At 36.0% G+C, this 25,848-nt stretch overlaps 1 protein-coding gene across 4 annotated transcripts in view; it reads right to left on the bottom strand.

The window, feature by feature from the left end:
* The window catches only part of PDE1A (phosphodiesterase 1A), a 210,568-nt gene that overhangs the window by 61,354 nt on the left and 123,366 nt on the right, over positions 1 to 25,848 (bottom strand). Inside the window, exon 1 of one of the 4 annotated variants that reach the window (XM_069022306.1) lies at positions 14,556 to 14,777. The exons of the other annotated variants lie outside the window; for them this stretch is intronic. Within the exon in view, the coding sequence (XP_068878407.1) occupies positions 14,556 to 14,611 (56 nt within the window). The 5' untranslated portion in view covers positions 14,612 to 14,777. Of the gene's footprint in view, positions 1 to 14,555; positions 14,778 to 25,848 lie in introns of those variants that run through there. 4 annotated transcript variants of the gene reach the window in all.

Genomic DNA, 25,848 nt, shown 5'->3' with positions numbered 1-25,848 from the left:
CAAAACCGCATCTTGAAAAGTCACAAAGAATTCAATATACGACTATTTCACTTGAATTCTAAAATTCCCTATATGAATTACCTAAATTCCAATTATTTTTATGTGAACTGGTATAATCTGAATTTTACACATTTCTATTAAGAACGTGCGTGTATAAAATACATCTTTATATAAATACACCAGTCTCTCCAACAAATACAAACAGATGAGAGATGCTGAAGAAATATACGCAATATGGTAGCAAAGATTCGGGAGTGATCCCTTCGTGTTGCCACTCCTGTTTCCCTGCTCCTACCTGCAGTTATGAAGTGGCCAATTACCACAGCTTCAAAATGGCTAACCTCTACTTCAAGGTATTTTGCAGTAAGTCAGGGAAAAACAAGCTCATATGGGAATATTTTGCCCAGCAAGGCAAGGCCACGCCAGCATGTCAACGGGGAGCAAGGGTGAGAACTGGCAGCTCTTGACTCAGACCTTAATGTGTGTTTCTCTTCCTTGAAATCATAAAAAATGCAGTTCCAAATGCGGTTACCTAACATTTCTTCTAATTACAGTTGCTCTTAATAAACTCTTATGTGGAGAAATACAAGAAAGATATACCGTGTTTTCAGTGCTGCAAACGTGTTTTATGAAATTACTTCTCAGTCACTGCTGTGTCTGAGCATATGCACAGGAAGCCTTGTGGTTGCTAAGGGTTTCATGAATCACATGTATTTCATGATTATTTTAAGCATACAAGTGGTACACGCTGATCTGTAATTGTGATTCAGCCATTAGAAAATAAATATTGAATGTGCTGATAATTCAGACAACATTTTGCTTACCAAAACTTCAATCCCATATTGAAGAATTAAAATAGAAGTTGTGCAGCTATATAGCAATGCTGAATTATACATTCTCTTAATGAGAATGTAAATGCTTTTTCATGGTGATATAATTGCCTTGGTTGTTCAAATATTGATTATTTTTATGCAAGATGAAGTGGCTTTCCTTCAGGCAGGCATTCTCTATTAGACTTCAATTCATTTTTCCTTATCGTATAAATTTACTATTTACCACTCTAATACTATATAAATATTATCCTTTGTGTCTCATTTAGTAACAGGTTGAACAGGTGTGTTTAAAAAATTTAGTCAAAATTCCTACATTTGCTCTATCACCCAGCTGAAATCACAGAACACCGTGGGGTTTCACAGGGTTTCCACCTGAAACCATGAAACAGTTCAAGGTCTCGAAAGCATTTTTTAATTTTTGCGTCATTCTCAACAAACCTAATAAAACAAATTTCAAGTGCCTGAGAAGCCACAGTGTCTTAACCTCAATAATACTAAAGGTCAGCTATTTGCAGCCCTGTAACTTTTCATCATTCTCCATAATTTTCACTGGCTACACTAGAGAGGCCCCCCAGAGAAGGAGGCTTGTCTGGGATCCTGTTACTGCTGCTCTTCACTGCTGTCTCTCACACCTCCCCAGGTTACTCACCCTTTCCCAAAAGTCACTCTCACCATTAGATTGAATATATGTCATGATCACAAACTCTCACACATTTGAATTTCTCTGACCTTCCTTTGTGAACACCCAAGCTACAGAATGAACTTAGCCAAGCTTTAAGTGTCTTTCAAACTTTTCTCTCACTTCTGCTAAAGAACCACCATTAATACTAATTTACTCTGCTGTTCAATTTCTTTCCGGGTTGAAGCTTAATCAAAAAATCTTCGGACTTCAAACTACTTAGCATGTACAAACATGCAGGTATTTTATCTTTCTTCTGTTAGATCCAAGAAGTAATCAACTAATTTCCTTACCCTAAACACTATAGCTCTTTCTATTGTCTCAATGTCCATTTCCATTATCTGACATTCCCATTTCACAATCAACCCATGAAATCCAAGACAATAAAAATATATAGGAGTGATTTGGAAATTGCAAATTATTCTTCTAATGGCTTTTGCTGAATATTTATTTTTGTCTGAAGATTGAAATTTAATCCACAAGGTTTTCCTGAATTCTCTATACATTATATAGAGTCCTAGCTAAAGCTCTTTCATCTTGAAGTTGTCAAATACTGCAAGATGTCTCAAAGTCTTCATCATGAGCTAGCTGAATTCACTATCAACAAACTGGGAAATCAAATGTAAACTCATCATCTCTCAAAAATCGTGCTTGAAGATGATGGCAGACCTTCAGTATGTTTAACTTGTTGGAGCTAATGTGGTAAGCACACAGAAAAGGAACAAAGCCCTTAGTTCCTATAGTCTTTAAAAAGCTTTATTTTTCCTGCAGACAGCAGCTTTGAGCACCGTGATCAAAGCTGCTAAAAGGCAGATTATCTGCTTCAGTCTTGGGACTAGAAAACGTGCATTGACAAATGCTGATACTCATCCATTGAAAAGGGCATGCAAAGAGGTACAAAGTCCTTTTAGAAATATTAAGAACATGCTATCATATAAAAAGCCAACTGATGTTCTTTGATTTAAAACTGCATTAACTAGAACTGGTAACTTTGTACTGAAAATATTTTCTAGGCTAATACTAAGAAAACATATTGCTGTCACTGCTTTTAAAAGCCATTTTGGTGCAATTTCTGCCGCCGTTAAGGAGGGAAGATTTGTAAGTGTTCAGCACTAAAATAATGTATGATTAAAGAATCTTCAACTGTGATCAAAGTATCTTCAACTACGACAGCACAAGCATCCTTTTCTCTACTTGATAAAATCACATCAGAGCAAATAGTACAGGAACATTAAAGTAATGACAGTTTGTTTTATGATTTCTCTGTGGAATCAAACTACAGTAAATACTATATAATCTGTATATAATTAACATTTTCGTTTTCCTGAGATAGGAATTAGAACTAGGACAGAATTTCCTTGTTGCAAACCACAGGTCAACTTTTATAAATGTGGTTGAACCCTAAAAGCTAAAATTTCTGGTAACTTTAAAATTTGTTACTTAATAGTTACAGTTATTTGAGACATCAAAAACCTGTAACTGTAGAATCTGTATCCTGGTAAGTAATCTGGGTCCTCTGTGCCTATTTATAAATTATTTTATATTTGTTTGTGACCTGCTGACATCCTTGGACAGAGTATGAAATATAGCTCCATTTGGTTGCTTAGCATGCAATAGAATCACGGAATCATTAAAGCTGGAAGATCAAGTCCAACCTTTGGCCAAACACCACATTGTCAACTAAACCATAGCACCAAGTGCCATGTCCAGTTGTTTCCTGCCAACTTGCATTTCTCTCAACACACATACAACTGCCAGCTGATAATATATTAAGGGAACAAAGGTTACCTAAAGGCCTGTGTAAGAATGCATTACAGAAGAAGAGTTTTTTGAAATGGCAGTCCCTCATACTCAGTCTAAGAACATGGTCAGATGTGGTGCCCCAGCTATCACTCTCTGATACATTCCATCTTCTTTTTCCTTGGAACTATTGCCCCACCCACCCCCGTATCTGATAGCACAAGAGCATGAGTAACAGTATGTCTTCAACCTGACACTGTCAAAACAACCTAGTTTACCTTCAAGATACTTCACATCAGTTCTACTGAAGTCTTTCCACACAATCAGATGAGGGTCACGTGCATGTACAGTTGTGCTATCAGATGAATCAGGGTAGCTGGTTCAGCAGGTCTAACAGATCAACATAATCACCAAGATAATCCTACTTTGATCCAAGCTCTCACTTTTCATTGGATTTGGAAGTGCTCCTTTCCTACTTATAATTAAACTTAAATACTTGAAGTACCAAAGTATAAAAGTTTTACTTTTAATATATAATCACACCTTCCAGATGGGATGAAAGAGCCAATTTATCTTGAATTTTATTTTTAATGTGTATCATGGGTTCTGAGGAACAAAGTACAGATCTGTATTTTTGGGATAAAATTGTGAAATGTAAGGATCCCAAATATTTGCATTATGAACTATTACAGACTATTGCATAAAATAATTTAAGAGTTATCTTAGTCTACCTAAACTGTTGTAGAAAAAATACCACCACCTTAATTTAGATGTCTTTTCTACTGAATAATTAGCAGCTTCAAGAAATCTATTTTCACTAAAAGAATTTTTCATTCAAAAGACAGAGCAAGACATAAATTCTTTAGCACAACAGCTGTAGTAATTACAGTACAATTTTGCTGTAAAATCATTACCATCTCAGTGGTTCTGAAGAAAGAATAAAGTACATGTAATGTATATGGCAACGTAAAAATATGAATAGGGTTTTTATTTAAAACCTCAATACAGCAATTAAAATGTAGGAAAAAAAATAGGAGATTCTAGAATTCAGCACTCTATGTTATGTGTGAAATAACTTCTGGCATTTGGAATTGTTAAAAATAAATGTTCTGCTGAAGAATTGCCAAATAAAGTACTTCAAAGCAGGTCTTGGTAATGAGAAGTAGAACATCAGATTAGCTTAAACACTTGAGAGCTATATAAATGTTCAAAAGAGGAAAGAATCAAGCGGGTGAAATTTTTCCCTACATTCTTTAAGAATGGTCATAAATAGGATGAAATGTAACATGGCCATTCTTATTTACACGAGACCCTGATTTAGGATTTGTACATGGGAAACTAAATTTGAATTAGGGTGAGATAAGAAACTGAAATTCACTGTCCTTGAATAGCTCCATCTTTGAATACTTCAGGATTATTTGACTTAATCAGATAAAAGACCCTGGAGCTCATCAGGAAAAATATTTCCCAAAAAGTCATTCCTGGACAATATCACGTTAAATCCATTATCAAGCAGATAGTATATATGGTCTATATGCATACTAGTTTTTGTTCTGGAAACAGTTGTTACAGGAAGTGTAGCAAACCAAATCAAATATCATCTGTAGCCAATGCTGGTACAAAGCTGCCATTTTCCTCAGCCTGCAGAGTGCCTGGCACTTCAGTACAAAGGGTTCAGGTTTGTAAGCCTGGAAGGTGAATTGGATTAGAGGCCATTCCTTAGTTCTTGCAGTTTTCTTTGCCTTAAATCACTCAAAAGGTAAGAGTTTCTCCTACAAGGCTGCAAAGTGCAGCCCTGCTCTAATCTAGAGGACTCCAAGGGACAGGCCACTATCCTTACCAGCACTGCCCATGTTTTCCCTACTGTGCTCAGGACTTTGATGAGTTCCTGTTCTTACACACCCCACAAAGCACTTTAACTCCTCTGCTTCAATAAAAGGCACTAACCTCAACTGCTAATCAAATTGTCTTGCCTGATTTGAAAACATGCCATTAAACCAATCTGATTATCAACTTATTGACTAAAAAGGGAAAATATTTTCATAGCTTCCAATTTGTTGATGTTCCAGGTTTGAAATGGAGCATCCCTCAGAAGGTGTAGTCCAGAATCTATTAGCAAAAGTGTTACTTTTGTCTTATTTTGTTTAAACTGAGAAAATCTAGCAAACATAGCCAACTTAAATTCACCTGTTTATATAAGCTTTACAGATACTATAAGCAGATTAAATTGAAAATTCAGAACTTAGTTCTCAAACTGATCATGACAATATTCACAGACTATTCATGATTGGAATAACATGGACCATCTTTCTTCATTGCTAAATTATATGCTGCCACATTACTTTCTAAACAAAGTCCTAGACAGACCTCAAAATTAACCACAGAACTAATACATCCAGCTATGTTTAATTACTTGTGAAATGGCTTGAAAATGTTCTGTTTACCAGAAAGAGCTTTCAGCTGGAAAATTACTGGGCTTCTAGCAAGAATTTCTTTATAAGAAAATTTCAAACCCACCTTCTAATAAGACAAGATTCTGTCCTTAAAGTCTGTCTCTTTTGAGGACACAGAAATTAAAAGGTAACTTCTTCAAAGTGATGACAGTACAACATCCCTAAATGTCCTTCTCTAGGGATGCGAAATCCAACCTGAAAGGTTCAAATCACTTAAAGTCATGACTAACATAAGTCCCAAAATTTGCGTCATTTTTCATAGCCCTACTGAATGAATCACTATCCTTCAGTTTCACTGCAAAGCATTGCTATTCCTTTCAAGTTAAGAACCTGGTTACATTTTAATTTCAAAAGAGGAAAGTAGACAGTTCTTGACTCAATATTATAATGTTTGTTTACACACTTACTAAGGAAGAAGCCTGTGTGTATAAAAGCAAAATCGGCAATAAAAGAGTTTCTTAGAAAGTGTAACTACATACTATGATCTGCCTGTTATATTCTCAATAAATTGTTTTATTTTCCATTACTTTTCAGATCCTTTACTGCAGCATATTTTTATTGGAATTCTCAGTTTTGAAATCAAGTTAATAACTTTAATCTAAAATAACATTACTCAGAGATGTAAGCCTTTCTCAAGGAAAACAGGCCAGTTTTAACACAGTAGCAAACAGTCCAGACACTGATGACAAAGGAGTGCTTGAAGAAAGACCATAGAGAAATACTATAGCAAAGTCTTCAGCAGTAAAATTTCCTAAAATTAATGCAAATGAGAACGTGCCTTGTTCAGTAGTCTCCTACCAATACATTGCTTTCACCTGCAGATATCTACATGATGTCAGGAATATGCAATGCAGGATGTTCTTGAATGGGTGATGGAGAAGGGGAAACCAAGTGCAGTGCTAGTTAACAGCTCGGCTCTGGTGAGTGTGGGTTCACATGTGTGCTTTAGCCGAGCAAACCTCAAAGTAAGAGCTCAGGGTTAGTGAGAGTGTTTACAGCCTTTCTGCAATTTCACTCTGGAAAGATAATGCGAAAATGACAATGAATCAGATGGGTATCAGCTTTTTGGTCAGCCACTACCCTTCCCTAGGTCAGCAAAGGACAGCAGATGCTGGGCTTGTTTGGCTTGAAGCCCTGGGGCAGGGCCTGGCCATCTCCTATGCAGTGGTCAGTACATTTCCTGTATTTGACCTTACTAGCAAGTGAGCTTTCTAAGCCATTTTATGTATATCTCAGCTCATTGTTTCTGTAGGGTTTGAGGTTTTCTTAATGCCATATTTCATGATTATTGATGACTAGACATTCAGTTGTAAGCAACATTTATTTCTGTGGACTCTGTCATTTTTTAATTGATTTAAAGATTCAAGGTTAAGGACATGATTCTAAAAGATGTGTGAGAGATTTCCGTGTCAACAGTGACCAGAGATTTCCATTTTGTGCAGTGATATGCACAAAGAAAGGGAAAAAGAACAAACAACCCACATTTCCTACCATTGAGAAGCTACATCCAAAAAAAATAGAGAAAAGCAAAGCAATAGTAAAATACTCAAATGAAAGGTAAATATACAGCCGAAAATTTTGCTCCAGCTTATTAAAAACTTTGTAGCACCAAACATATTAGAAGCATTCCCATATATGAATAAATTATACACACATTGAAGTAGAAAAAGTGCACTCCCCATGGGGCTGTAGGATCAAGCAATGAAGAGATCTAAATCATCTATCTTTTTAAGGTTTAAGGCAGATGCAACAGTTGTTAAAATATGTATTTGCTTTCTTTTTAGGAAAGCTGTGTTGAAATGCCTGATTAATTAACTGAGAGTATGCAAAAAATCAGGTGAAAGACCTCTTATAAAATAAAAAACCAAGGAACATGAAGGAAATGTGAACATGACAAAGTATAGACACTGGCATTTCATACAGTAACTGCACTAGCAAAAATGTTTATGTATTTTTATGAAGAAACTTGCTCAAGGCCCAGTAACATTCAATTAAAGTGAGATATGTAGGAACAACTAAGAGTAACAAAAAAGCAGGCATATGAGCACCCAAAGAAAAAGATATGATCCATGGCATAATTGTCTGGAGATCAAAGGACTTTTAGTATTTTGCATAATTTTTCTATTAATCTTCAGTTTCTTTATCTTTGAAATTTGCTGTCTGACAAATGTGATCCTAAATCTACATACATCAGCCTACATCTTAAAATCCTGCTAATATTCTACTGCTGGATACACATTAATGTATTTTACATGAAGAAGAAATGAAAGTAAAAAACAATGTAATAATTTTCCTCCTGTAGATCCTAGATCAGGTATTAAAGAAAGGTATTTGTATCATGGTGAATAGGTTTTAATGTGAAGTTAATCCAGGGAATAATTTAAAGTATGCTTTGCCATAAAATAACTGTTTTCTACTCTTAAAATTTTCATTAACTATGATTTTTATTTTGAGGTCACATCAGCTGTACTTAGTTTAAATTTTAATCCAGAATAGTTAATCTCAGATTCTTTTCTGGAATACCCTTACTAAAATTCAAACTGGAGTACCATTAAAAGAACACAAAACAGCAGAGTAAAATATTCTTACAGTACTAAGAAATAAACCTTATCAAAATGATCTCAGAAATTACAATAACTCTTAAAGAGGATTAATCAAAATAAAATCTAATTAATTTCTGCTCTTACTCAACCACAAGGACTCTGCTTGATTCTGATATATTGAAAAAAGAGATCTTGGTACCTACACCACAAACATGCTTACAGAAATGACATTAAAATTTACTAAATTTTCAAGACCTCATTTATGCTATCTGGTTTCTGACATGGATTTGAATTATTTTTGCAGTAGGAGGCATTAATTAATTTCATTCATAGGCACAATAGCTTGACATGCAGATACATAGTTGATTGCACATGATGTGAGCCCCCAAATATGACAACATACAATTTAATCACGCAAATAATGCCTTTATGGGGTGGATTTCTAACTTTTACCCCAGTGATTTATCTCCTCCAATTACAAACCAGACTGTCCTAATGTTTTAAGGCTAAAAATCCAGCCTGTGATTTCTTTTTCATTAATTACATCAACCTCACAAGTCTAACTGCACTGTGTACCTATAGTCCCTTTTCTTCAGAAGCCTATGAAAGTTGTTAAGACTTCTTGTTTTAAAATTGACTTTTTTTTAAACACCAATTCTCATTGTTCCATTTATCCCAAGGACACCTAAGTGCAAGGATTACAGCAACAAAACCTATATCTTTTCATCTGCTTTCCCATTCATCTTTCTATTCATTCCTAGTTGCCTCCAGCTCTAATGAGGCACAGGCACTTCCCTGTCCTCCCCACATGTTCCTGATAGGACTCATGGATGCCCACTCTCCATTTTCATGTTCCAGTCATGCTCCTAAACCTCTTCAGCATTCCCTTTAGCCCTCGGGCCAGGCACGGGAAACACCAACTTTGCCCCTACAGGCCTTCCTCACTTGTGTTCCTTGATACTTTTGCTCTAAACTGAGCCTGGTCTTTTCTATTTTCATTTCTTGGTGTTTGGCTGAGGTTTTTTCCTGCCATTCAACTCTCTGCACTCACACAGGCGTGCCAAAGAAGCGAACTGAAGAGCAACATCAGTAATAGGGCATTTTCCCACACCTTGCCTTTCACCTACAGTATACACTACCCATAGCTATATAGCTCCCATAGTGAGGAATTTTATTAGTACACAGTTTCAAGTTTAAGTTTATATGTACTATTTGATTTATTTTTCCCTTATTTATCTACAATATGAAAGAAACGCCCTTGAAAGTATATAGGAGTCAAGTCAATAGGCAGGGCAGCTTGCTACAGATTAGTCTTGTGAGTCCCGCTCCAACAACGATACAGGTATTTTTTTCAATATTTAATTGATAGAAAGCACATAAATATGAAACATCATATGTACTCTAAGGCTGAAGGCACTGTTTCCTAAACTCTCACCACTCAACAATATAATGCTGATGCCAGTAACAATGTTAATCATTACAGGTCAGGATTTTAGGTGGCGTGAATCTCACAGAACACAGAGGAGTTCAATTAGTTTACATGAGTGCATGTGCTTTCTAAAACCTTTTGGTATAATGGCCTGAAAAAACAAAATGAGTGTTTTCTAAGGGAAGAGTATCTGCACTCTTTTTTTCATACTGAAAGTTTCACTACAAAGCCATTAACAACTTCAGTTACAAAGACAGGTAAGAGTAGTTTAGAAATTCATTAATACCTCATGCATATGATCAAGATGCATGGATTAACAGTTCACGAAGGATATTTTACTGCTGTCACCAGTGATGCACAGTTCGTGCTTCAAGTGCACTAAATTAATTTGCAGTGCTCTTCAGAAACATTTCAGTCCTGAAAATACCTAAAGCAGCTGAGCCAAGTGACTGGTGTCAGCAAGGCAGGACTCTGGGACTTGCAAGACACAACAGCTCTCCCACGCACAGAAGAAGGATTCATTATACAAGTATTTCTCAAACAACACAAGTACCAAGCTGTCTCCTACTATATCCACATCTACATATCCAGATTGTTGGAACTTGTGATTTAGCACTAAACTTCATTGGGAAGAACCTTCCCTTTCCTCACCCCATCCTTTTTACATACCAAGAAGCAATTTGATCAGGATAGTTGGTTTCTGTTGAAATGCTGGATAGCCTCTTTCAAGCTCCAAGTTCTAAATTTGGTACATGCCAGAATGATTTGAAATTACGTGAAATATTCTAAGAGGAAAACACATAATGTTTAACAAAATAATTATTTGATTTTGTAATCTTTTAATGCATGCACCATTTAACTCCGACAGATATCTACTAGCAGAAGTTTTAAAAAATATGTTTTAAACTACCAGTTTTAGGTGTCTCATAAAGCAACCCAAGTTTTCCTTTCATTGGTGGTGGAATAAATGCTACCTTAAGCCTCACTGTGTTTTTAGTAGCATCCCTTACAACAGTGCAAATTTAATACGTGTTAGGCCTAGATCTGCTTTGGAAATTATAATTACTTCCCTTTAGATTTGCTCCAATGTCTTCTTGTGACAAATAAGGTTGGTTTTGAGTTGCCTTTCTGAATCCTGTCAGCACTTTCCAATCCCACATTTGTACAAGTGTGGCACTTTTCCAAAACATATTGTCTCATAAATCTTCTTTAAACAGAAAAAACTTTAAACAGTATTTTGCAGACCTACATCACTGAATGATTTTGGAAACTTTTCTTTTATAAATAGGATTATAGGAGCTCCATAACAGTCTGTCAAGAGGTTTTTCAGACCTTTTAGACATTTTGAATTTTAAAAAGAAAATAAGGTAAATACATCATGATAATCCTATTCATGATGCTTACAGATTTTCTATTTATTAGACCTGTCATTGCATTTAAATAGCTGCTCATAATTATTAAAAAGATAAACACTGCTGTAAAATGGATTAATGGTGTTGTGTTTTCTCTAATAATAACAAAAAGTCTCAGCAGTTACTCTAGTGTTGGCTTACACAATGTAATTATGTGATCTGTAAGGTCATTTACAGTATTCTCCTATAGAACTGGATTATTTTTATTTAGCTACTAGATTTTGCTATCCTTCTAAAATTTAAAATGAGAATGCCTAATTTTGTACTAATGTTACAGTGGTTCTCCTGCAGTTACCTGTTCCATTCCACATTCATATTTGACACAATTGTACAATTTGGCATTTATGTTTACAATTAAGGCAATAGGCATTCATATAACTTAATACAGAAAACAAAAGCACAGAAACTTTGCAGACCTTTCAATGTATCCCAGGAAGAACACAAAAAAGCTATTTCCAAATAATATAGATTTAACTAAGTAAGCTATGAGTATGGATGTTTTTCTCAAGCAAAATGTCACTGAAAATTATACAGTATCAGAAAAGCTTTTGGGTTTGAGTAATTGGCATTTCCTTATGAAAAATAGGCCTGTATGTTGCCAAAAAACTCTTTATCAGTAGAGCACACAACAGTGGAAGCCTTTTGCAGTCACTTGGTACATGGCAGAACTGCTTTATGCCTTCAGCAGTTGATTCTCACATGCACTATCTGATAAGGACCATCTGATAAGGATTGTTCTGTTGCTCTACATCAGTAAGTACACTAGACCTCTGCTTAGCTGACGTAATATAGATCAGCCAATTCCTGAATGTCTGCTTTATCAGGAGAACTCTCAGCAGCCCAACAACAAACCACAGTCTGCTCCTAGTGCCTAGTCTCACTGATTTGATAATCTGCCTCATGGACTCTCAGACTAGGACACCAGAATGGAATAAGAACCAGGATGTTCAGCTATGAAAATAAGCATATTAATTCATGATTCTGTAGTTTCTTCATGCACATAATTAAGGCACTTGACTCATCTTTTCAGAGAGGAGCAGGTAGTAAAGCACTGACAGAGAAGGAGGCACAGAAATCATAGATGCAAAAATTCACAAGGAAAATAAACGAACATATAAAGTTCCCATTTATGTTCCTTTTAACAAAATTAAATTTCCTCTTATAACTAACCATTAAATTAACATTATTTTAAACCACTGTGAACATGTTTTCAGCTCCAACAAAGGATGAAAAATTCCATGGTTTTTAAGCTCAGACCACCTTAAAAAAGAGCTATTTGCAAAAAAAAAAAAAAAAAAAAAAAAAGGCATTATAACTACAATACCTAAGCTAGCTCCACTTCCAAGAGACAAGAATAATTATCCCATTATATCAATAGATTCAAAGTTTAATCTAGTGATGCATTTGAATTAATGGAGCCATCTAGACTGGACAGAAGATCGCCATCTCAAGACAGGAGAGATGTTTTGTGCCAGAAACTTTTGTCTTGTACAAAAGTATCTGATCTAAAGATCTGCTCACCCCAACAGATTTGGATTTCTGCATTTTATAACTCTTTCACAGAAATACAATCTATATTAACTATTATATTTAGCAAATATTGTTTCTATATTACCAATGTATGTTTTAAAGTCAAATTTTCTAGATTGGATTATTGGATGGATTAAAAAAAGATAAAGGTTCTGGAGAACCTTTATGTATCTACTAGATAGATAATGTATCTACTAGATAGAAACTGCAAGGGCTCCTGAAGGCAGAATGTAGATTTTTGTTCCTGTTTTGTTCAGTCATTTTTGACAGAATGATAGAAAATTTAAGTTCAGTTCTTTCTCTCCAGAGAGGCACACATCAATTGAAAATCTCTATAAATATCTAAAAGAAACACCGTCTTAAACTGCTTGAAGAATCATAACTGGCATGATGCCAAAAGGTCCCTTTGAACTTTTAACCTATTGATACAGAGAGCTGGCCAAAAGGAAAAAACAACAAAAAAAAAGAATAAAAGCCACTGCCACAGTAAACTAATAATTTTATTTTCATGCCTTTTCTTTGAGATGTGTTTCTACACATTACTGTACAGGATGTACTTCCAAGGAATTGCATATACCTGCTGTATTGGAGGAATTGGCTTCCTCCCATGACCCAACAAACAGTGCCAGAAGTCACTTTGCTGCCTGTGTGCTTTCTCAAGCGAGGTCAAAGGAAAGGAGCCAACCTAAAGGGCAACCCAGCCTGTCTTCAGGTTTGAGGTTTGGCACACATTTCAGCTCTGATATTATGTTAAAACAAAACCTTAAACGAGACTTGGAAAAGTATTAACAAAATGGATCATAAACTTTAGATATGGGGGGGGATGGGGAGGTGGGAAGCAGCATTCATAATAAAGCTATTATATACCACAACTGCTACCAATATTGATCTCAAGTCAGGAAATGCTTAAGGAATAACAGAAATGTCCCTCCTATACTGACTTTGCTCTAAATCCTCAGCATCTAAAGCCATGCCACCAGTTCAATCTGCAACTTTTGCATGTTCAAAAGCCATCTCATTGGGAATGCTCTGGCCTGGGTTTCTGTCTTGTTCTCCGAACTAGAAGGAAAAGCAGTGTAGGCACAGAACTAAGGAGAGGATTACAAACCGATTAAATTTACACAGAATACAATAAAAGAGACAGATTTTCCATTTCCAACAGCCAAAAACCCAAATCAACCTCTTTAAAAGGCTGCTTAGGTCATCTGCAAAGCTTTCTATATAGTTAAGAATTGAATTATGGTTTCCTGTTCCATTATTTGTTGTCTTTGGTCACCACCCAGGTGCATGGAAAAGTTTTCAAAGTAATGTTTATCCCTGAAAAAAGAAAATTCTTGAGAGCTATGAGCTGGCTAGCTCCTTTAGAAGGAAGAAGAGGATTTGCTTAATGTAGTTCTGGCACACAAAACATAAATCTGGTCTCAGAAAGAGATGCTACATAATCTAGTCTTTTGCTTCTCTCACAAATTATATCCTGCCAGAATTAACAGAAGATTTTACAATCCCTAAAGTGCAAAGCCTTCTGTGCAAAAATACACATGCTCATTTTAGTTATCAGCTTTAAAAGTTGTGTGGCTTTGTTTCTTTAATATTGTGAACAAGACAAATTTGGAATGGTTTGTCATTTATTAAAGTTCTTGTCAAGAAGAGCAGCTGCATAGCCAGAGCATTCAGAGAGGGAGAGCTCAGTTCTGTAAATTTTACCCACAGCAGTCAGCAATTACGTGTACAAGCAGTTCCATTAGCAGCCAGAGGAAGACGATGTAATTACAGATTTGTACAACTTGGCCTCAGAACAAAACAAAAACAAAACCAGGAGCTTAATCAGTCATTTTATATATCAGTTGTATATACAGCATGCCCAGAAACAGGAAGCTCTAACCAGTTATCGAAGACAGGCATCTTGCTGCAATGGAGATGCCCTGGAGTGTCTCACCTGGTCGCCAGCTGCTGCTCCAGAAGAGCGCAGGTGTCCTGCTGGTCCTGGGTCATATCTGCCAGCCCTGGGTAGATGTCTCAGGCACCCTCAGGTGTCTCAAATGGCACTAGATACCTGTATTTGAGCAACTGATGCAAGCCCAGGCTGTCAATTCTTTACAGGTAAAGCAGACACACGCTCCTTCAGGCAGAAGATATTCAGTTCAGAAATCAGTGAAATCTACTTGAAGATAAGCAGGAGAAGGGTTACATTTCTTAGAGACAGAGAGTGTGTGGGATGGTGCTACTGCTGCAGTATGACATAAAAAGCCTGGTCTCGTACATGTGTCGTGAGGAGAACAGAAAAAAGAGAGAAAGCCAGAGACAGAGCAAGTACATACATACTGCAGTCTTCTGACATGTCAGGAGCACAGTTACCCCTTATTTTGTATAATTTTTCACCCTTTGTGACTGATTATAACCTGATCTAGCAAAGGAGGTCTCATCATTTCTACTGTGCCCAGGTTTTACCCCACTTCTCAGTCGTGTGTGATGCATAAGTACCATGGATAGGAAAGCAACATACATTCTTAACACCACAACTTAACACCACATACATTTTTTACACTGCCAGAATGGCATTAAAGGAGCAGCGATTAAATCCATCCCAACTGCTGGGCAAATAGCATACTGGGAACAACATAAATGGGAGCCAAACCAATCAGATAAAATCTTTGGTAATGTTTTTGTTTTCTCAGATCAACTCTGTTCTCCTAGCTTGGACTCTATCTTGTAATCCAGCTTATTAGTTACTAGGCCTGACTACCAGGTTACCCAGGGAATACATGAGTGTTCCAGTGTAGCAGTTTCCCTCCTCCTCTTTCCTGTCTCTGAGTACTAAATCTTCCCCGTGGCTTTCCTCTCCCTTCCAAACTGAGGACACACACTGTGGTTCCCTAGGGAGAGACCAGCTGAGATTTGTTTCCACAGTCAGCTGTGGGAGATGGTACCTGACCCCTGCTTCTCACAAACAAAGCTGGAATTCAGCTTCTCACCTGTCTCTCTCTTGGTATCAGCTCTTTTGACCTTAAAATCCCTCCAAAGAATATCCATTTTCATGTGAGGACAGAAAAGGAACTAAAGGACAAACTTGTTTAAATGTGATGGTTATCTCAAAGACAATTTTCAGAAATGTGCTAATAATAAAAAGCTACATAAAATGAGAGTATCTTAAAAGATAGTTTATCAACATACTCTATATCAAAATAACCCAAATAAAATAATGAAAAAATAGTTTATCATGAACAACCACAATTTTTAGGCTCTATGATTGTATATGAGGTTCAAAACATTTCATTTGCAAAACAAGAATATTTTTAGGGATTTCAGATTGTGTAAATAAGATGGATACTGGACTTTTGAGACATATATATATATTTATGTTGAGCTAACACTTACAGTTGGAGAAAAATAATCAGCATCTGACAAAAAACAACTGAATGGTCATCTAAATGGCTAATTACCAAAATTCTGGCTGGACAGAATGCAGCTGCATTCCTATTCTAACTAGGACCACAGGGAGCTCAAAAAGTCTACCTGGAAGGAGGTACAGCTTAGCTTTTCTTAGCTCCAGTTCCATTTATACAAAAATACAGACAATAATTTATGTACCATACTTTATACCACAGGCCAAGAAGAGGAACTTAATAAACCAATCACAATAGCTTTCCTAAAATGTCTGTGTATGTAGAATTTACAGCCACCTCAACAGTCTCTCTGCTAATTGCCATGACCATGGTACAAGTACCATTCTTTAAGGGATGACCAGTAATACTTATGACCTTTCCATTTCACAATGTTCTGAAAATCATTAGAAATGTATGAATACCATTATGCCGGTATAAACAGACCCAGAGCCATTGCACACATATCAGGATGTTTCCTGATACATAAAGTCTTAGTATCTTTTTCTTTTTTAAAGAAAACACCATTTGTCAACACAATTTCACTTCATCTGCTACAAACTAGAAAACAAGTGTGTTCAGGCTGTGGAAAACATTGGTGGTATCTATGCAAGTATTTAATGTAGCAGCTTCATATGTTCACACAAAGCTGGTTTTGAGAGTCTCATCAAAGAAGGAGGCAATTCTGTTCTTTTACCTCTATTCACTCAACACTATAAAAAGTGAGATAAAACCATCTTACACTGCTTTAGACAGCATCCAGCTACTAGAAGTTATTTTATTTGATTCTGGCTTATGGCATGACTATTGCCATATAGAAGTTTTCTCCTAAAAAGTCATCATAAAAGTAATATAAATAAACATACCCTTCTATCTTTATACAATCTATTCCACTAAAATTAGACTACTACTCACTTTATTTCTTAGGAAACCATCAAAACATAACACAGAGCAAAAACCTGGCCTGGCAATAACTGAAGCATCTGTTTCAACTCTTTTAAATATCACAATGACCTTCTGAGATTTCCTACACACCTAAACACAACAAAAAAGCCACTGGCCCCACACAGGGGGGCAGCTGCACAGCAGACACAGTTGAACACAGTTGTTGTAGCACTGAGACAAAATTGTTCAGCCCAGACTTCTGAGAACACTTTGCTCTGGTGCAAATCTGTAATTGTAATATTTGCAGTTTTGCAAAGGAAAGAAGTCCTATTTGTTAAATCAGGAAGCCTCATTTGTGAACAGTGGAAAATACTACTAAACTTTTCAAATAATGCCAGTTATTTTGCTGTAGAATTGCACAGCATACCATATCACGTCACTGGAGCCTAAAATAAAATCTTCCCAGAAACCCAAGTGCCCTATAATACTAATTTTAAGAGATTCAAAAGTTATTCCAAGCAAATGTTTTTATCTATATTTGGCTATTAGCCCCTATAGACAAACTGAATTTGGAAAAGTTTGTATGTTTGGGATAAACATAAGAAACAACATGGAACAACATGTTTTCTCTGTGCATCACATGAGCTGTAGCTCACTGAATGTCAGCTGAAAGGTAGGGCTAAAGGTTAAGAGGATATTCTTTTTTCAGTTGTGATTCTGCATTGGCACCAAACTCTCAATAGCTGTACAAATCCTTTGTACTAGTCAGTGACGTCTGAAAAGGTTCTCCACAGCAAAATATCTCTGAATGTCTTTGTAGAGGTTAAAAAGTCATTTGTTAGTCTGATAAGGGCAAAGGCCTCACTTACCATGGCATATTCATGTTATTACAGTTTTGCTTATGTCTCTGATACTACTGGCATTACCGAAATTTTGTCATAACAACAGGCACCAAAAAAATTGAAATAAAAATAAAAAAAGAACAGGTGCATCAGCAGAGGAGCATAATAGTAGTAAAAATGAATGACAGTTCCCATGACATTTCCTATTTTCTAAGAAAAACGTGAAAAGATCAAAGTCTCATCCAGCTGTTTCCTGAGACAGAAGTAAATGTCACTGTTTAATTAATAGTTAGCTGCCCTGCCACTTCTACCATACTTTCTGCTAAAAGATGCCTTGACTTAATTACTGTGACTGAGCCTGTTGGGTTGCCCAGAAAACTGTTCAATTCAGCTGGGACAGGGCAGCTGCAAAGGCCTTGAAGTGCTGAAGTCTCATGAGTCCTGACAGGAATTCCCTTCCAGGTCAGAGACAGTTATACACTGCACATTCCCCAGCAAGAAGAATTTTGTAACAGGAAGGTGAAATACAAAAAAGTTATGCCGGGAACAAGCCAAAAAAAAACCCCTAATATATCCACCCCATATCTTGTTGTTACTAAGCAAGGACATTCAGTGCAATGGAAATTTTTATCATCCTTGTCTTCGCATCATGTAATTTTTATCAATTTGAACAAGGAGAGATTGTGACATTAAAACTATGAATCTCACCTGATGATTTTCAAATAAAAAGACATAAACCGGCTTTATGCTTGGTTTTAATTTAGAAAGTATTTATGTTAATTTGAAAAACAGAGATAAAAGTATGATGATTTTAGGTTACTTAGCACTTTTAGAAATAGTCTATAATTTTATGGAAAATGTCAAATCTCATTTTTGAATTTTCCAAAATCAAAAGTAAGTTTTGATTTAAAAGAGGGGATTAAAAAAAATGCAAGCACATTCTCACATAGGAAACATATGCTATGCAAAAGAAACCATTTTTTTGAAAACAATCATAAAAATAGAAACCTATCAAACATCAAATGGCTTGAAAGAAATACATTTAGAAGAAATCTGTAATTTGTCACATTTCATCATTTAGAATTACAGGTAAAAAGCTCTACAGAATCAGCTACAAGCTATTTAATCTCCTTTTATAACCTGCATACTCCATCTACTCTGTCCTCCCCCTAAAAAATGCCACCTTGGAAAGGGTTGCTTTATTGCCAATATAATATGAAACGCTGACTCCATTAATAATCTATTATAAATTTAATGGATTCCTACCAATTTCTTATCCTTGGATAAAGAAGGAGGTTTTGTTATCTTCCTGCAGTTTCAAGCTTCTATATCTACCTGGCTTCTGTGTTCAGTCTTGAGCAAAAGACAGCAATGTGTAGAAATAAATGTAGTAATGAGTGGTTCTTCATACTTTATAATGAATACATGATTAAGAGTTTCTATGCTGAATAAATATAACCAGTAGCTTATCTAGGCTTTCCCAATCTGTTTTCCTTTAATTGCTGAAAATTTAAAAATAAAAATGTATCCACTAAGTATGTTTCAATCCCAAGGCATGCACCCAAAGCTAGGAGTAAACTTAAGTACAAATCTATTTGTCAGAGACACATGAATTTCCATCATTGTGACAATTTATGACAATGTATTTAATTTCTTGTGAATTAACTTCTTCATTTTTGCTATCATGGTTTATTTGCATAAAAAATAGCTGGGCTAAAATGTTAAAGCAGAAGAGCCTGGTAATGTGGGGTTGTATTTAGTAGAATAGATTATATTTTCATAGCACTTTCTATCCAGGGATATTGTGACATTTTATAAACAAGCTGAGACTTACACACCAAATTTTATCTATGTTCCACAAATAGGGATACTGAGGAACATGAGAAGATAGGTACCAGGGGTCATGGGAAATAGGACACGGCTCTCTTGGCTCACAGGCTTATTCTTGCCACTCTGTGCCTGGTTTTTCTCCTGTACACTGAAAATCTGGCAGAGACTTAGCTCCATTGTCCAAAGCTCCAGCCTCAAGACACCACAGTGACCGACCACTGAAAACTACCTGGGCAAACCTAGCTTTTAAATCAAGGTTGAGGCATTTCCTACAACTTCCAGTCCTGATGTTTGCATTCATCATTCTGATGAACTCTATTTTATTTAACACGGTCATACAACTCCCTAGCTTAAAAAACAGGCACTTTTTAATCTGATAACAATATCAGAAGAGTTGATTGCTCCAAATCTATGTGAATAAAGAGCTAACTTAAAATGCCCCAAGTCATTGCAAAATGCCCCAAGTCATTGAAAAATGCAAACATTCTATTACATTGGAAATTACATCTTTTACATCTTTTCTTTCCTTGCTGCATAGCTGAAGTAAATGACAAAACCAGGTCACATTGTAGCTGTTACAATACAATGGATCCATATTTGCAGGTAACTAACTGATTTCTTGAACGAGCCACAATACTAATATTAGTTATGAAAAAAATGAGCAAAAAGGTTGAAATTTTCAGTAAGGTACTTGATTAGAGCAATCACTTCATGTTTGTTGTACATTCTATGGTGCTTCTTAATGCACATTTGTTCCAATTATATCAAGGATCAATGAACAGAAAAAGTGCCTTAACTTGCAAAAAAGTTGAAAACTGTCATTTTTGGTTTGACTTTGCTCATTATTTTTTTTTTCTTTTTTTTTAAGTGCAGAAGTACAAGTAGCCTGGGTAAGGCAAATTTATTACTCAGTGCAAGGAAATTTGAAGGACAGAAAAAATACATGGCAATAATTCCACTGGAAACTTTAGTATACTTTCATTCAATATATTCATAATATTGGACAGTCTGTCATAAATCTATGAAGCCAATCTTTCACTGCAAGGAAAATATCTTCGTTATCTTTTGTAATTCTTAAATTAAAGAAAGATGATTCTGAAGTGCCAAAACCTGTAATCAGCCTGACCAAAAAAGTACTGATTTTCAGCTGCACCATGTTCAAAATGGTCATGAGTTGGTGCTTCAGTTCTTGACAAATTTGTGGAACTAATGATAACTCTCCAATATTGTAAAATTCAAATTACGTTCATGAAGTTCAAATTATGTTCATGGGTTCATTTGAAGCCCATTTGGAAAACATTCTTGTTTCTAAGTAACCTTTAGGTGTGAAACTCAGTTATTTGTTGTAAAAGTGACTTTTTTTCCTTTTAAAATAAGCAAGAATAATGGGGTTTTTTTCATCTATAAATTATTTTATAAGTCTTATTTTCAAAAACACAATAATGCTTAGCATTGCATTTTGCTCAAACCACATGAGAATAATTGTGTAATGTTTCCAAAGTTCTTGGAATGATGAGATACACGATGAGATACATACTTCAGTATCATTAAATGACACATATCCTAATTTTGTTTCATCTTTTCTAAATTTGTCTCTGTTACACAATGCTTGAATTCCCATTGCCAGTTCTACTGCTTCCTAGCAAACAGCAACACTAGGGAACTATTTATATCTATTATTTATTAAGTACTTAAACTAGTTGCCATATTTTGGGGTAGATGTTCAGAGATGTATCAATGCCAAGATTTCATAACATAAAAAGCAATTTTGTTATGTAGAAACAAAACTTCTTTGTAAGGCACTGGGGGAGAGAGAGCACATGAAATATGACAACACTTCTGATGAAGAAAGAGCCAGTTTGCTGGACAAAGTTCTACAGCAGGGAGTGGATGGATGGTGTTTCTCAGGTGCAACATTTACAATATTTTAAATTATTTACTACTAACCTCAGGAGCATTCTCAAGACATGCTTTTAAAAAGATTTGATTTCCTTTAAGCATTTACATGGCTATGATAGGAACCCCACTGAAAGGTACTGATAAAGAAACTCAGATTATTTAGCTACATTTTTCTTTTCAAAAGCCTCTACAATTTGTCTCAAATCTAGTTGCCATCTGCAAATAAACTCCTCAGGACCAAAAGGAAATATATATCTTATTTCACTATGATCTTGAAAAGTTTTTGTACCTAAAATAAGATAATTTTCAGCTAGTTAAGAGCTCCTGTGATGACTGCTTGCCCAAAATCCTCATCTGCTATACAGATGGGGAAACTCCACCCACAAGCAGTGGTAAAGGCATATGAAGCCACTAGTGGAAGAAGCAGTTTCCTGAAACTATCAGAAGTCTCCCACATGCCTAGGGAGGAACAGGCGAAGTACTTACAAGCAGATGCCTCTTGCCTTCTTCTCTCTAATCCAGTCTGCCCAGATGCTAAATACATTTTTCCTGCTATGTCAGAGATGCATATTGCTTGACAGAGTTCAAGTGCCTGATTACCAAATGCTAAACTTAAATTCATAGCTTTTTCTGATGTGTAAATCAGGGCAGCCACCAGCAAGCAAAAGACAGAATTAGTCCTTCCATCCACAGGCTTTTAAGCAAGTGTGAGGCTGTAAGGTCATGCCCAGCCCATTTAAGTCCACAGCCTATTTCCATGTTTAAACCTCACAGATCTGAGTGTTAGAACACATAGCTGAAGCCACCTACTCTGACAACTTACATCAAATTTTGCAGCAGCTCTTGCCCAAAGTTAAAAATGATCACCAACCCTTTCCAGCCTGCTTCCTGCTCCCCACCATTTTTTCCAAGCAGGGATAAGTTGCAGGCTTTCTTGGTGCCTTTCTGGAGAGCCCTGGGTGGCAGAGCACAGAACCCCAGAGCACAGAACCCCATCAGTTACTGACCACAGCCACATATGTACCTTGCACATCAGAACTGTGCCTCAGTGCCCTCCCATGAGATCCCCACATAAAAGGACTTAAAGAACCAAACAGTGTGACAGAAGTGTCTTGATTCTGAGCATTACCAAAAAAAAACCAGCAGTGATTGTTATATTACACACCTTTCTGAACTTTAAATACCACACTGGAACCATGCAATATTAGAATGGATTACTCAGAATATAATAGGGGAATTATATGCAGATTGTGAAATATTTTTAATTTTTCAAGGGGTTTTTTGTACTTCAAAAACTTCAAAAAGTTTTATTTAAACTTCATTGATTTATGCTTTGTGGTGCAATAGCTTTTGTCCAATTGTGGTTTTTTCATTACTACACAAGAAATAGCCAAGCTTTCTCAACACAATGTTACATTATTTTCCAGAAAGAGAACCACTGTACTTGTCCCAGATGTTCATGCCCCAGAATTCAGTAGTCATGATGTATTCTCTTTGATAAGCATGTTTCATGGCACCATCTCAGCAGAAGTATGGGTATTATTTGTGAAACAGGTGATAAAGCCAGAGTTCTTTAGCTATTGACAGATATTTTAAGAAGGATAACCCTAGATTACATTATCTCTGTCCTTGGACTCCAAGAATAGACCCATTTCTTCCAAACTCATCTGAACAGCACCCTGCAAAAATCTGATCAGAGTGGGGAGGTTCCTTCCAACCTGAATTATTCTACACTTCTATGATCTGCAAACTAGAAAAGGCCATTAAAAAAACTATTTCTTTGTTACTACCAATTCAGTTGCTAAATTTTCCTTTCTCACGCCGTAAAATTACCTTTACTGGGGAAAAATCACTACAATAAGCTACATTAACTAGAGCCAGCTTGGGATCTTGAAAAAGAAAATATGAAACAGCTATTTATCCACTTAATTCAATGAAGTTAAAGATGCGATAGCTACTCATAACTAATAATATTAAATTTTAGTTATTAATCACAGTGGAGCTTCTTAAATCACCCTGTTGTTCTTACTGACTTCTTCACCCTTAAAAAAGATATATGAATTTTGCTCACCTGATTATGTTGCTGGGTAAATACCTTGGGTCTTTATGAGTTTTACATGTTAGATCAAACATCTTTTCCTAATTCAAGCAATATTGGTCTCTTCCCTTTCTCTTTTCCTTTCTTCAGCCTTTCTAATGAAATATTATTCATTTATGAGCTTAGCAGCAAAATCTGGCATAATAGGCTTTTATTTTTGTTCCTGGTAACATAAGCACATCTATGCTGGGTCACAATTAAAGTCCACCTAGTTCTTACAGTTTTGAAAATGCCAAAAGCAGATGTCCAGGGAGGAGAAAAAGAGCGTAAGTAGTATACAGTGATATTGGATACTCTCCCAGCCTCTGGTCATGTGGGGGTAGAGGACTCCCTGACAGAGAGGTGGTTTCTATGTGTCTAGAAATAACTAACTCTTCTATGAAGTTTCTCAGTCTCCTTCTGCACCCATGTACAGTCCTTTGTCAAGGAATCCCTCAATATATTGTGATGTTGTGCAGAGAACCATTTATCATTTATTTATAAAATGTTGTGAGGATCTCCTTTTTTGTTTCTTGGTAATTTTGTTTCTTGCTCCTATTTATTCTGAGCATATCTATTATTCACATTTTAAAACCCTGCTGGCACTATATGCAACAGAAAAATATGAGTCTTTTTAACCCACAGCCACCTGTGCAAGTCACCAAAAGATTTTGTCTAGAGAATACAAAACTGTGTGCAATACATCTAAGAAGGTTTCTCTTTGGTTTTTTAACACTTAGCTTTCAGAGAGGAGTGTAAAGCTCCCTGTACGATACTGCAATGTGGATTCCTATCAGAAAGATTTATGTTCCTTTCCATTATAAGAAGTAAGGTAGGATACCCTTAAAAAACAAAGTTTTTCTCTCTGTCTGTTTTGCGTGTGTCAGGAATGCCTCTTCCACAAAGATCTAATTGCTCTTTTAAGTCTGCCTTTCATTTGTCTACTTCCTTTAGTCCCAAAATAGTTCCCTGATACTTTTTGCAGCTGCCATCTTCTTAAAGAAACTTCTTTGTTTTCCATACGGGCACTCTGGTGACTGCTACAGCCAGGGCCCTGCTGAGGGAATCCCCCAGTGTCACGCACTTTCATCAGGTTAAGAAGTAGGTATCTGGTCAGAGGGTACTCCTTCTGCACCCAAGGAAGTATGGACTGAGGAGTGAGGTAAAGGTATCCATGTCTAATCAGAACTGATCAAATACATCAGACAGAGGTTTGCATAAACCCTAAGTTTATTTGTTAAGCTCACTAGGTCCAAGAGCTATGTAGACAACAAATCCCACAGCACAGCTGCTTGAATTACTCCACTATTGAGATAATTAACTTCTCTGTGTGCTCTGAAGGGTATATTTACAAAGGTTTTCTAGGCATTGAGGTGGTCTAAATGTAGCTGGCAAAGGCATGGTCTTAAATTAGCTGACTGCTATGAATCTGCCAGGATACAAATAGATACATCCAAATATTCCTGTAAATCCACCACTACTTTTAAGCTATGCTGATGATTGAAGTCGCTCTCATATAAGCACTTGCTTAAAAGCAAGGTCTTGAGATTTTCTTTCTTGTTAAACACAATAATCAGCATGAACAGATTTACACAGAAAGAGTTTAAGAGTTTCATATATACCATGAGTCCTAACCAAAAAAAAAAAAGAAAAAAAAAAAAAAAAAAAAAAAAAAAAACAAAAAAAAAGCAAAAAGCAATAGCCAAAGGAAGTAAACGGTAACACTGGTGGCTATCAATAAGTCATTTGAAGTTGTATGTCCCTAGTAATTCAGAACATACAGTAAGAGAATAATGTGCTGATTAGCTGGGGAATTATGGAATTGTGAGCAATTTAGCTTTCTGCTTTTATAAGGACTGAACCAAGTAATCTCAAGTGCCTTCTTGATGGAACAGTAAGACAAACAGATTGATTAAGTAGAGTAGAAATTAAGTGACCAGTTTTCCAGAAAGTTTTAGACACTTGAGTACCTGGAAATGTAATTCCAATTGGCTTACAAAGGGAGGTATTTTTGAGAATTACATATTGGCATGAAAATCAGAAACAGAGTAACATCAGGGTGAGATGTTGTGTCTTTGCTAATATCCAGGACTAAAACAGTTTTGGGGTTTTTTTTTTACTTATTACTTAACAATGGAAAAACATTGATGGAATTTTCAGGTTTTAAAGTCAGGTGACAAAAAGACAATTTAAAAGGTATTGCAAATGCACAGAAAACAATGCTATGAAAATAATCTCATATTGCTGGAGACAAAGAAAAATGTGAGAGAATGTATTTCAATATGCATTTCAAGGGAAGAGAGAGATGAAAATGAG

This window comes from Aphelocoma coerulescens, chromosome 7 (genome assembly GCF_041296385.1).
Source record: "Aphelocoma coerulescens isolate FSJ_1873_10779 chromosome 7, UR_Acoe_1.0, whole genome shotgun sequence".
In the NCBI taxonomy this organism is placed as follows: Eukaryota; Metazoa; Chordata; class Aves; order Passeriformes; family Corvidae; genus Aphelocoma; species Aphelocoma coerulescens.
This window is presented reverse-complemented; position numbering and strand designations above follow the sequence as displayed.